At 45.2% G+C, this 13,834-nt stretch overlaps 1 protein-coding gene across 3 annotated transcripts in view; it reads right to left on the minus strand.

Annotated features, from left to right (window-relative positions):
* Positions 1-13,834, minus strand: part of NPHP3 (nephrocystin 3) — a 224,095-nt gene that overhangs the window by 186,467 nt on the left and 23,794 nt on the right. For all 3 annotated transcript variants that reach the window (XM_079947171.1, XM_079947170.1, XM_079947169.1), the window contains 4 exons: positions 10,195-10,298; positions 7,376-7,490; positions 4,238-4,381; positions 2,797-2,894 (listed from right to left, as the gene is read on the minus strand). In XM_079947171.1, coding sequence (XP_079803297.1) covers positions 2,797-2,894; positions 4,238-4,381; positions 7,376-7,490; positions 10,195-10,298 — 461 coding nt within the window. The remainder of the gene's footprint in view (positions 1-2,796; positions 2,895-4,237; positions 4,382-7,375; positions 7,491-10,194; positions 10,299-13,834) is intronic.

Here is a 13,834-nt window from a genome sequence, read left to right on the forward strand (position 1 = left end):
CTTTCAGTGAGAGAGTGGGAAATCACTTCCTTAAGCTGGCAATGCAGCTTTTGTAAAGAACAGATTCAAATACTAGAACAGTATTTTTTTAAAAAAAAATCTAATGCACAATTTGAAGCCTTTACTATAGAGCTCTGGATGACTATAATATAGTTTTGATCTATGCAGTCTGACTATATCAAAGTACTGCAAGTCCCTACATGCACACACCCAAGATTAGTGCACAGGAGATAAAAACTTTTTTGAGATAATGGTTGTATTTCAAAGCCCTAAATACGGAGGAGGCTTACCATTCTCTTCTAAGAGGGAACACTTAGAAGAGAATGAACTGAACACTTCTTTACTCCTCGGTACATTCCAGTCATTATCAGCCTTGGGTGAGAGACCTTTCCGGGGATTAGATTACCATGCAGCACAATCACAGTGGCTGTTCATTTGTTGCATGGGATCTGGAAGGATGCCACATTTTCCCAGCTGTATAACTTTGCTGGGACAAGCTTCTTCTCCCAGGTAATGCAGCAGCTGCATCTTGCAGCGCTACAGTGAATGTGGCTGCACAAATGCTGTTGCATATACAGTGGTACCTCTGGATGTGAACGGGATCCGTTCTGGAGCCCCGTTTGCATCCTGAAGCGAACGTAAGACACGACTGTGCGTCTGAGCGTGCGCAGGTCACGTTTCGCTGCTTCCGCGCATGTGCGTGATGTCATTTTGAGCGCCTGCGCATGCACGAGCAGCAAAACCCAGAAGTAACACACTCCGTTACTTCCGGGTTGCTGCGGAGCGCAACCCAAAAATATTTAAGCTGAAGCGTATTCATCCCGAGGTATGACTGTACAGTGGTACCTCGGGTTACATACGCTTCAGGTTACATACGCTTCAGGTTACAGACTCCGCTAACCCAGAAATAGTACCTCAGGTTAAGAACTTTGCTTCAGGATGAGAACAGAAATTGTGCTCCGGTGGTATGGTGGCAGCAGCAGGCCCCATTAGCTAAAGTGGTGCTTCAGGTTAAGAACAGTTTCAGGTTAAGAACGGACCTCTGGAACGAATTAAGTACTTAACCCGAGGTACCACTGTACTGCATCGTGCCCAAATGATCACTGATGATAGGGAGACTAAGCACCACCTCATTCCACCATTACCACCACTGAGACTTTTAAATTATTGTTATTGAGTGTGCATTACCTATTGCCACGGAAGTGCTTGCAGCTAACTCAAGACTGGAGGTGCAATTCAATTGTATGTCCAGGAAGACTGTCTACCAGCTCCATCTGGTATGATGGCTGAGACCCTACCTGCCTGCGCCCTGTCTCACCAAAGTGGTCCATGCTCTGGTTATCTCCCGCTTGGATCACTGCAATGCACTCTACGTGGGACTACCTTTGAAGGTGACTCAAACTACAACTGGTGGCAGCTAGACACCAGTGACCGGGTGCTGCCGACGGGACCATATAACACCGGTCCCAAAGGATCTACATTGGCTCCCAGTATGTTTCCAAGCACAATTCAAGGCATTGGTACTGACATTTAAAGTCCTAAATGGTTTTGGCCCTGTATATCTGAAGGAGCGTCTTCACCGCCATTGTTCAACCCAGACACTGATATCCACCTCCATGGGCCTTCTGGCAGTTCCCTCACTGCAAGAAGTGAAGTTTCAGGGAACCAGGCAGAGAGCCTTCTCAGTAGTGGAGCCCGCCCTGCGGAACATACTCCCATCAGATGTCAATGAGATAAACAACTACCTGACCTTTAGAAGACAGCTGAAGGCAGCCCTGTACAGGGAGGTTTTAAATGTTTGAGGTTTTTTGTGTTTAAATATGTTGTTGGGAGTTGCTCAGAGTGGCTGGGGCAACCCAGTCGGATGGGTGGCATATAATAATAAAACCATCGCCATCAAAAGAAAAGCAGTCAGGTTGCCTCCTGCTTCTAGTATTGCTCTGTTGCTGGAAAAATTGAGAAATGGAAATGCCCAGATTAAGACTGCCAATTCTATGCACACTTTCCTAAAAGTAAGGCACACTGAACACAACAAAAGAAAATTTAGCCTTCCAGTTCCCGGGTCTGTCAATGATTCATAATTCAGGTTTGGGTGCATAGGGGTTCCTGTTTGAATGCAGTTTATGTGGGGACAACATTGCATATAACAAAAGCTTTGACGCAAGCATGAATCACAACCTAGCCTTCTCCCCCCATGAGACAGCTTTAAAATGCATGGCATTTTTGATACGAGAGCAAGTAAACAAATCGCCTGTCACCTGCACTCTTAAGTGCTAGAGTCCAGGACCATACATGCCTTTTCTGAATCATCTCCTAGGCCTCTTTCAGCTTAGTTAATCCTTCCCTCCCCCAGCAGGAAAATGCAATGTGGCTCCCCTACGTCTCTCTCTTGCCCCATTCCTTATACAGTGGTACCTCAGGTTACAGACGCTTCAGGTTACAGACTCCGCTAACCCAGAAATAGTACCTCAGTTAAGAACTTTGCTTCGGGATGAGAACAGAAATCGGGCTCCGGTGGTGCGGCGGTGGCGGGAGGCCCCATTAGCTAAAGTGGTGCTTCAGGTTAAGAACAGTTTCAGGTTAAGAATGGACCTCCGGAACGAATTAAGCTCTTAACTAGAGGTGCCACTGTATTGGGAAAGGGTGTCATGCTGCAAGCGCCGTTTGAGCATCAAGTTTGTGACTGAAGAGGCTCTTGCAGAACACCCTTTGTTGACAACTTAAAGGCACCTCCTGACTCCTGCCAACTGAACAGTTTAAGCAGATGGCTTTTGAGCATCTCCAGAACAAACTTACCTCCATGCTGGGGGACAGGTTTCAACATTCACGGACACTACGACCCTCACATTCACTGGCAGGGGGTCAATCAGCCATTTCATATGCTTTTCAGCTTGCTGAGAAACAAAGAGTTGAATTCAAACTCATAAGCATGCTGAATAGAACACAGATTTCACCCTACCGCAGGACAACTGTTACACCCCTGATTTTTCCCTTTCATCAGCCCCCATAAGTCACAAATGCACAAATTTCCTATAGCCCCCAACAGAAAAATGGTGCAGTGCTGGATTTACGTAAAAGCTAAACAAACTATAGCTTAGGACCCCACTCTCTTGGGGGCCACCCAAAAAAATTAAAGAAAAAAAGCTGGATGTACATTTCCAAAATATGAGATAAAAAACAAATAAAATAAAACCTACATACAGCAACAGTGTTTCGTGTTGTGTGGGCTCCTATGATGTAAGTAATGGGCCCCTGCTCCCTAAAATATCACTGGTTTGCTCATTTCTTTATAGAGGGCGCCTACATTCTTCATGGACTGGTTGCATGGCAACATGAGCAAATGGCTTTAGATACCTATTAGGTCCATAAATTACCATATAGCATATATTCAACACAAAAAAGTGACTATTTGTTGTTGACAAAGAACAGCTGGACATATAAAGGTCTCCATTACCTTCAGTAGCTTAAAAGTAAAGGTAAAGGGACCCCTGACCATTAGGGTCCAGTCATGGCTGACACTGGGGTTGCGGCGCTCATCTTGTTTTATTGGCCGAGGGAGCCGGCGTACAGCTTCTGGGTCATGTGGCCAGCATGACTAAGCCGCTTCTGGAGAACCAGAGCAGCGCACAGAAATGCCGTTTACCTTCCCGCTGGAGTGGTACCTATTTATCTACTTGCACTTTGACATGCTTTTGAACTGCTAGGTTGGCAGGAGCAGAGACCGAGCAAAGGGAGCTCACCCCATTGCGGGGATTCGAACTGCCGACCTTCTGATCGGCAAGTCCTAGGCTCTGTGGTTTAACCCAAAGCGCCACCCGTGTCCAACACAAAAAACAGCGACAATTTGTTGTTGACAAAGAACAGCTGGGCATATAAAGGGCTCCATTACCTTCAGTAGATTAGGGTCTCATTAAACCTAAATCTGGCCCTGAAATGGTGCATATGTTTTCACTTTCCAAGCCTATGTATCTGTGGCCGCTGGGATTGCAGTAAACATCTATAAGCAGATTTCCCCCCACCTACTTCTACATAACGTGTTGCAAGAGTCAGTGTTGTGCTCTAGGCCCACCACTCCCAAACTTAAAAAAACCCCCAAACCACCTCAATAATATTGAATAAGCATCATCCATTAGCAACGAAAAAGCTGAATGGTAAAATAGCTAATGCACAATAATCAATACAATTCTAAATTCATTTTTCAGTACTGTTATCAAGTCAAGTATACTGCAAATGTTACCTGGATCCGATCAATAGAGTCAATAATTATTATAATGCCGCCTTGGTGGTGAGCAGAAAGTTTCTCCAGCCAACGAGGGAATTCTTCTAATAGCTTTACAGGATCGAGTGTCAAAGGTGAGACTGACCAGGAATGCTGCATAAGCTACAACATTGTAAATGTGAGTAAAATATGCTTTACCTAATTGTTGATGAAGCAGGGAACACACAGAAACAGTAAATTAAAGGCAATATATGACCCCATGCTATTTCTTGTTAATTGCATTTTCATTGTAAAGAGGACCAAAAAGCAGATTAAAATATCCATCTGTTTAAATTGATTTTATCAAAATACAAAAATAAACAATTCTTTCCAGAGATACGTGAATGATGCTGGAATTAAATATGGTCTTTTATGATGTGTCAGGATTGAAAAGCATTAGGTTGGTTTTATTCTCCCAAAAGGAGAATAAAGTATTATGCTATCACTGACTGCCCGGTCCTATAGATTTGCTACAAATTGTTGCTTGCATCATAATAGGTTGTGGTATATAGGGCTGGGCAATATCTGCTTTTCAACATTGTGATAAATCATCAGCTAAACATTGCGATATACCGGTATATCACAATGTCTGAAATAATGATGGAGCTATGTAGAGGCACCTACTGGCTTCACGGTTTTTCCTGCATCATTATTTTCCATGCACCTCCTCTTGTGATCGAAAGAAGAATTAGCTGGCTTCGCGGTTTCCCCCATATTGTGATTGTTGCGTAGCGCATGCATGCATGCACACACCATGATTCAATATATACTGCCAGGTCAAAAATTATGAAACCGATATCACAATATGGACTTCGATCTGGGTATTTAGAGAGAGAGAGAGAGAGAGAGAGAGAGAGAGAGAGAGAAAGGGAGGGAGGGAGGGAGGGAGGGAGGGAGGGAGGGAGGGAGGGAGGGAGAAGAGAAGACTCCCTGGAAAAGACCCTGATGTTGGGAAAGATGGAGGGCACAAGGAGAAGGGGACGACAGAGGACGAGATGGTTGGACAGTGTTCTCGAAGCTACAAACATGAGTTTGACCAAACTGTGGGAGGCAGTGGAAGACAGATTGCCTGGCGTGCTCTGGTCCATGGGGTCACAAAGAGTCAGACATGACTAAATGACTAAACAACAACAACATTATCTATATCTGTATCTCTCGCCCAGCCCTAAAAGGTAAAGGTAAAGGTACCCCTGCCCGTACGGGCCAGTCTTGACAGACTCTGGGGTTGTGCGCCCACCTCACTCAAGAGGCCAGGGGCCAGCGCTGTCCGGAGACACTTCCGGGTCACGTGGCCAGCGTGACAAAGCTGCATCTGGCGAGCCAGCGCAGCACACGGAAACGCCGTTTACCTTCCCGCCAGTAAGCGGTCCCTATTTATCTACTTGCACCCGGGGGTGCTTTCGAACTGCTAGGCTGGCAGGCGCTGGGACCAAGCAGCGGGAGCGCACCCCGCCGCGGGGATTCGAACCGCCGACCTTTCAATCGGCAAGCCCTAGGCGCTGAGGCTTTTACCCACAGCGCCACCCGCGTCCCTCGCCCAGCCCTAGCGGTATCCTATTAAAGCCTTTGTCTGTATATGATGGGATGGTAGACCTTTGCAGAATGTAGACCTCCTTCTTCCCAGTGGGGCTGAATAGTCCGTAGAATGCAAAATAGGTGGATGGGTAGAGAAGAATGTTGATTTACTGGCACAGATTCAGGAAAAGTGATCTCTGTCGTTATAAGCGCTACATCACCGTTTTTGTCCCAGTACAGTGGTGCCTCGCAAGACAAAATTAATTCGTTCCGCAAGTTGCTTCGTCTTGCGATTTTTTCGTCTTGCGGAGCGCGGATTCCCCGGGTATTAACGGCTTTAAGAAAAAGGAAGCAAACCTGCAAGACGTTTTCGTCTTGCGAAGCAAGCCCATAGGGAAATTCGTCTTGCGAAGCACCTCGAAAAACGGAAAACCCTTTCGTCTAGCGGGTTTTTCGTCTTGCGAGGCATTCGTCTTGCGGGGCACCACTGTAGTTGACCTGCCATTGCCCAGCATATGAGGAACCACACAACATCCTGGGGGGCAGGGAGAGGGGACCAAGGACCCATGTATGAATCAGTGCCAAGCATAATGAACCATCGTCTTTTTTAAAAAAGAACAGTCATATCTTTAAACAACTGCTACACTTATACTTCGCAGAATGGCTTGCATATGGTTCCCTTCCCAGGCAGCTCACAAGGCCAGAACAGCCCAGCTTCAACAGTAGACGCTGATTCACTTTGCCTTCACACTACTTTCGGGTCCACAAATTAGGGTATTATTCTAAAAATATGACTGCATGTATCTAAATCAAGAGAGACGAGCTCAGCAGCAGTGCAGTGTGCTGCCAACTGAAAAACGCCGACTGGGTTTGCCTGGAGCCTCAAACAGACGAAATACCACCTGTCTCCTCTTCTTTGTCCAGATGGCTGGGAATAGCCAGGAAAACATATTACTCAGTGCATTAACTCTCAGGGTTTTGTTTTTCTTTGTTATGAACTAACTGGTATTCCTAAGATATATATATATTTCAGTGTCCTAGAGACTGTTTTTGCAGTTTCATGGCATTTGAGACAAAGCAGATATTGCTCACGTCTGAATATCACGTGAAGTCCATCTTTAAGTGGCCCCCAAGAAGGAAAATGCAGCCATTTTGCTCTTCTCTATGTTATGGGGGTCAATGCAGCACACCAGCTAGGCCAGCATTTGGCTTAACATGTCATCCAAAACCAAGATCACGGTTAAGGCCTCTTCTCCTCAACCACAACCTGTAACCATAGGCCAAATCTTAGCTACGCCCCATGGTTAATAAGGAGAGGGCTTAACCGTGGTCAAAGGTTCAACATACTAAGCCAAACCTTTGCTTCGCTGCAATCCCGTGTTGACCCGAAGGGCCAGGGAAGGAAAAAATGGGAATGACCTCCTTGCCAGGGATCAGAATTTCACAGTACACCATATGATGGCTTACTGTCAAATCAGAAATTTAAGGCCCATTAAAATAGTTCTTGACTTTTTCTTTAGCACACAGGCATTCAGGTCCTTAAAAAGACTTTGACGATTCTGCCCTGCCCAATTTTTACTTTATTTTATTTTTTTGAAATACCTTTAAAGTGAGACGTCTGAGAATCAGCGCAGGCTCTGAACTGCTAGACAGAGGTTTCCCAACGAAATGATATAGGATGAGGGTATTTGGCGAATGCTTCTGTTGCAACTGAATCCTAGGGAGAAGGTAGAGAGAGAAACAAGGGAGATGGGTTTCTCGTGAACATACATTTTCAAAGTTGCATTATGGCATCTAAATGGTGCCAATGAGCTTTCGGAATGTTAGTTTACTGTTTTTACTGTTTTGAGACGGCTGTATTGAAATGTAAAAAAAATGAGCAGAGAAGGACGATCAGTGTGCGGGAACTATTGGGACCAGTATAGGAATGTAGGAAGCTGCCTTGCACCAAGTTGAAACCATTGGTCCACTTAGCCCAGTACAGTGGTACCTTGGGTTACATACGCTTCAGGTTATATACGCTTCAGGTTACAGACTCCGCTAACCCAGAAATAGTACCTCGGGTTAAAAACTTTGCTTCAGGATGAGAACAGAAATAGTGCTCCGGCGGCACAGCAGCAGCAGGAGGCCCCATTAGCTAAAGTGGTGCTTCAGGTTAAGAACAGTTTCAGGTTAAGAACGGACCTCCGATACGAATTAAGTATTTAACCCGAGGTACCACTGTACTAGGGACGTGGGTGGTGCTGTGGGTTAAACCACAGAGCCTAGGACTTGCCAATCAGAAGGTCGGCGGTTCGAATCCCCATGACGGGGTGAGCTCCCGTTGCTCGGTCCCTGCTCCTGCCAACCTAGCAGTTCGAAAGCACGTCAAAGTGCAAGTAGATAAATAGGTACTGCTCCAGCGGGAAGTTAAACGGCGTTTCCATGTGCTGCTCTGGTTTGCCAGAAGCAGCTTAGTCATGCTGGCCACATGACCCGGAAGCTGTACGCCGGCTCCCTCGGCCAATAAAGCGAGATGAGCGCCGCAACCCCAGAGTCGGCCACGACTGGACCTAATGGTCAGGGGTCCCTTTACCTTTACCTTACCACTGTACTAGTTCTCAGACAGGGTTCATTCCCAGCCCAGCTTGAGGTGGTGGGCCCTTCTGCATGCACAACATGTGCCCCGCCACTGAGTTTGTTGACAGCACTTATAAATGCACTGTGCTTTTGGAGGACATTAGCCAAATTGACCATTCTGACCATCCATGCCTTGCTGTAAGGGAACGAGGGTGGGGTATATACATACTTTGAAAGCAGATGAACAGGAGCAGCCAACTCCTGTTGGTTAAAAGTCTGAACAGAATATTATTCAGAGACAACCCACTCTGTCCAAAGGGGATTAGTGTGTATGGGGCTTATCAGCCGAATGATTTCTCTCAACAGGGCAGAGGTAGTTAATCAGTGGGTGAGGTCTGTGTGATCACCTCCCAGCCACCTCAGACTTGCTCTTCAAACATTTTGAGACCACTAAAAAGGAGGCAAAAATGTGACCATGCAGTTATTAGGCATGTGCAGGATTTCCTTCCTCCCCTCCCCAATCCATAGAAAGGCAAAACACTTGGGAGTGGCCACAATAGAAGCAGGACAGAGAATCTGTGGCCCTCCAAATGTTGCTGGACTACCATTCCTTCATCCCCAACCGTTGGCCTTGCTGGCTGGGGTTGATGGGAACTGTAGTTCAGCAACAGCCGGAAGGCAACAGGCTGTCCACCTGTTGTTTAATAATAAAAATAAAAATAAAAATAAAAATAAATTTTATTTATACCCCGCCCTTCCCAGCCAAGACCAGGCTCAGGGCGGCTAACACCCAATATAAAAACAATTAATTGAAATACAACTTAAAAACAAGATTAAAATACAACATTAAAACATTAAAATACAGCCTCATTTCAGTGGAAACTCAAATCAAAAACTTTTGGGGGGATGAAAATGTCAAGTCTTCACCAAGGCTAACTATCCAGACTGGTCCTACATGGGCCAGAAAAAAGCCAAGGAAGTCCCCAAATAGGAGTCCCATCACAGAAGGAGAAAGGAAAAAAGAAAGAGGGGGAGGGAATCAAATTGATTCCAAGCCAAAGGCCAGGCGGAACAACTCTGTCTTACAGGCCCTGCGGAAAGAAATCAGATCCTGCAGGGCCCTCGTCTCATGAGGCAGAGCGTTCCACCAGACCGGAGCCAGAGTTGAAAAGGCCCTGGCTCTGGGTGAGGCTAATCTAACTTCCTTAGGGCCCGGGACCTCTAAGGTGTTGCTATTTATGGACCTTAAGGTCCTCCGTGGGGCATACCAGGAGAGGCGGTCCCGTAGGTATGAGGGTCCTATTTCCAAGAGAAATAGTTTCTCTTGGCTTCCAAAAGGTTGAAGAGAGGACCGTGCTTTTGAACATTTGAGAAGTACCTTCTATCTTCCAGGTTTATTTCTATCCAAGAGCTATTTTATGGACTTGGGACTTCTTACTCAGCAGCGTCCATGGAATTTAGGCAGGGAAATCAACACCCAGAGGATCATGGCTTCCCCATCTTTGCTACGGAATATTGGGGGGTGGGGTTGTTAAAAAAAACCCACACAGAACTGAAAAGGCCGAGGAGGAGGAGGAAGAGGAGACACAGCAGGAACAGACCCTGTCCCTCTATAGGAGCTAGAGTCCAGCTTTGACTCCATTTTGCAAAAGAAGGTCCCTAAGAAACACTAACTCTGCTCTAAGCAAGGCAACTGCTCCCCCACTACGTCCCCTTAGCTGTCACGCTAGGACTGGCATATCTGGTTCAGCTCTGAAAGGCTGCTCTTGTGAACTTTCTCCGTTATATCCTGCAACTTTATTGGGTACAACTATGGGGACCCATAGTAAAAACAAAGAAGGAAAACACTTAAAAGACTATACCATTTTGACAAAAGGAGAGATTTTCCTGAGCCTGGTCCTCCAGACACGAGAAGGGGCGGGATTGGCGCTGGGGCTGCCACTAAGTCATTCAGGCGTTCGTAATACTGCAAACAAAAATCGGGCATCGTAACAAAGAGCTCTGGGGTTAAGTCAAGAAACAGAGTGATTCAAAAATCTAAGCATCTATTTGATCTTGAGGCTCTGTGTGATCTAAGAAGAAGATATAACAGCATCTTGGGTCCCCCAAACGCTCAGTTCTAACCACATTGACTCGTAAGTCACGCTGAATTTAATTGGCTTGTGTCCAAATTAGTATTCTTAAGGACACTGTCTTGGTCACAGATTAGCTCACAAACATAGTAGCCACCATCACTCAGCGGAGGCAGAGCTGAGCTAAGCTTACTTTCTCAAATACTGGCCCCATTCATGCACCACATGGTTAATAGGCTACCATGATAAGAGGGCTCTTTGGCTCCCGACTCATGCACAGAGGAAGCAAGTAATGACTGCTGGCTTCATGCTTATGTCTGAAACAGGGATCATTGTTTATTTCCTCTATGCATGAGTGGGGGGAGCAAAAGAGCTCTCCAAGGCATGATCACAGCAAACCACTAACCATCATATGCAAACCACATAAATATTTCACAAGTAGACTTGAATGTCTGGATGCCTTTGCCCTTTTTTGAAAAAGAAAGTCAGATATTCAATTAGGGGTCTCTCACCATCACGTCATTAAAAGTGTCATAGCACATGCTCTTATAACTAAAGGATTTAGTATGATTCTTCAAAATTCTGGAGGGACAGCTTTGCTTTTAGCCTAGACCCCTCCCCACCAAAATGCAGAATCGCCTCTTACAGCCAATATACTGAAATTCAACATACCCAGAAACAGGTGCAATCCTTCCAACATTGATTTATGTAAATGTGATAGAAAAGATACATCCGCAAAACTCTTAAATTCACTTAGCATGAAACAATTTCTTCCAATGTTATGACTTTTTGAACTCTAGGAGCACCACTATTCCGTGAGCTACATTTCTAACGTGAGTGCATTTCCCCCTTCAAATATTCTTTCTGGAGTCTTGGCAGCCAAGCCATTGTACACAATCCAGGCCACTGTTATGCATGCTCCATTGCACACCCAGCTCCCCTGCGCATGTGCCGCCCCCTTGATTAAAACACAGAGGGAGCACACCTCCATGTGCAAAGGAATGTATACATAGGACTTCCGGAGGCGGCGCCATCGGTAATGGCGGATACCCTCTGAAACGGAGGGGGAAGCTCCGCAGAAATCGGGTCCACCGCTACAGCAAAGCGGAGGACCCTCAAAAAACCCACAGGCGGGTGAAGCCTGGGGCCGTGGGGCTCAGCGGGCACGCTTTGCGCCCCCCCGAACTGTCAAAGGAGCCCTGAAAAGAGCTCCGGAGCGGAGCGGGGGTGTAGCGCTGTGCTGGAGCCGATCGCTACTTCTGCGGAGTGAAGCTGCATAGCAGTTACCGGAGAGCGCTGGCCTTTTTCCTGTGAAACATCGGATTAAAACAGCTATCCGTGAGTAAGAATTGGGAACTTGGAAAGATCAAAGTTAAGACCAAGTATTGGACTTTGATTTTGAATTTGAATTTGAACTTGAAACTAGAAACTTGAACTTGAAATTTGAACTTGAAACTAGAAACTTTGATCGGGACTTTGAACTTGAATTTAAAATTCGGACCTGAAATCGGCAAAGTGCAAACAGGAAGTCCGCTTTGCCGATCCTGTAAATAGAATAAAAGCAAGGGACAAGGGAACTTTGAACCACTGACTTGTTTTATATAAAGAGCTAAATTTCACTGTCAGAGCAAAAGAACCCCCCCCCCCAAGTAGGGAAGGGGGGACAGAAAATCCACCACTTTACTTTTAACACTGATCTGCCGGTCTGTCTTAAATAAATGCAAGGCTACTGTGAAAGTACTGTTTATGGACATTGTAACTTTTGCTACTGAATGTTTAGAAGGACTGGTAACAATCAAGGGAGCCTCCAAATTTATAACTTTTTTACTCTTTTACTCTTGCAACAAATTGGAAAGATAACTGGGGAGCTGATGAAGTTACTGTTTAACAATCATTGAAGAAACAACCTGGTATTCTGCTCCCCTAGAGGAACTTTGTGTTATAGCTGGGGATTTTCCACTGCAGCTGCTATTGTTTATAGCTAAGAAGGAAGCTTGGGAATTGTGTGAGTGACCTTGATTTCCAGAGGCAAGCAATGGAAGAGAAACAACCAGACAAGTTACAGCCTCCAGATAAAGTATCAACAAGAGCAAAAATTAAACAACAGCAGCAGCTGCAGGCACAGCAGCAACTCCAGCATAGAAGAACATCATCAGCAGGACTCTCTGTCCCACAAGCCACAGAAAGGGAAGAATCAAAAGGAACAGGATCGGATTCTGCAACATTAGACAAGATTTTATCGGCTCTGCAAAATTTGACAGCTAAGATTGATCAAAATACTTCAACTATTAAGGACCTGGGGCAAAAAGTAAACGATTTGGGGACGAATGTGAATTCTAACACCCAGGCGATTGACAGACTGGTGCAGGAGTCTAAGGAGACAAAGAAGACTGCGGAGGAAGCCAAAGAGAGGGTATTGGCAGTAGAACAAAAGATACCACCAATAAATAAAAAATTGGATGAATACAAGGTACAATTCTCTTTGATTGAACTTAAAGAGAAACAGACCAACTTGAGAATTAGATCGGTCCCAGAAATAGAAGAAGGAGACTTGATAGAACTGTTGACATCGGAATTTGAGGAGTGCTGGGACCTGGATCCAGAGAAAGAAGAATTTAAGATAGTGAGTGCTTTTCGATTGGGAAGGGTTAAGAGGAAAAATAGGCCGAGAGACTGCTTGATTGCTCTAAGGACAAAAGAGGAAAGAGATAAAATACTGAGTCTACACTACCAGAAAGCACTCGATATCCAAGGGGTGAGAATTGAGATTTTTAAAGATATCCCGAAATACCTGCTTGATCTTAGAACCAATTACGGAAATTTGGTGGACCTGCTAAGAAGAAACGGAATTTTGTTCAGGTGGGAATTCCCACAAGGCCTCTCGTTTACATTTAAAGGAAAGAAAATTAAGATAAGATCAGAGGAAGACAAAGAGAGTTTTCTGAGAAATTTTGGAGAAGAATTACAAAGAGAGGCCAGAACAAAAGACTCGGAAATATTAGGACTGGGACCACCTGACTTAGGAAGAACTCTCTTGGGATTGGACCAACGGAAAGAGATACCGCCGACAAACCAAGAGCAACTCCTAGGAGCAACTGGTGGAACATCAGAATAACAACAACATGTCTCTGCAGATGTTAACTTGGAATGTTCGAGGTTTGAACTCCCCCAGCAAAAGGAAGAGGATTTTTCATATTCTGAAAAAGGAACAACTGGACCTAATTTGCCTACAAGAAACACATATAACAAGACTCCAAAGGAAATTATTGATAAATAAAAAGTTAGGCCAAGATTTTATTTCATCAGACAAAGTAAAAAAAAGAGGAGTTGTGATCTACGCAAAAGAGAAATTATCACCAAAGTTTCTCCTTAAAGATGAACATGGACGATTTGTAGCAATTGAAATACAATTCCAAGGAGAGAAATTAGT

This window comes from Podarcis cretensis, assembly GCF_951804945.1.
Source record: "Podarcis cretensis genome assembly, chromosome: 12".
In the NCBI taxonomy this organism is placed as follows: domain Eukaryota; kingdom Metazoa; phylum Chordata; class Lepidosauria; order Squamata; family Lacertidae; genus Podarcis; species Podarcis cretensis.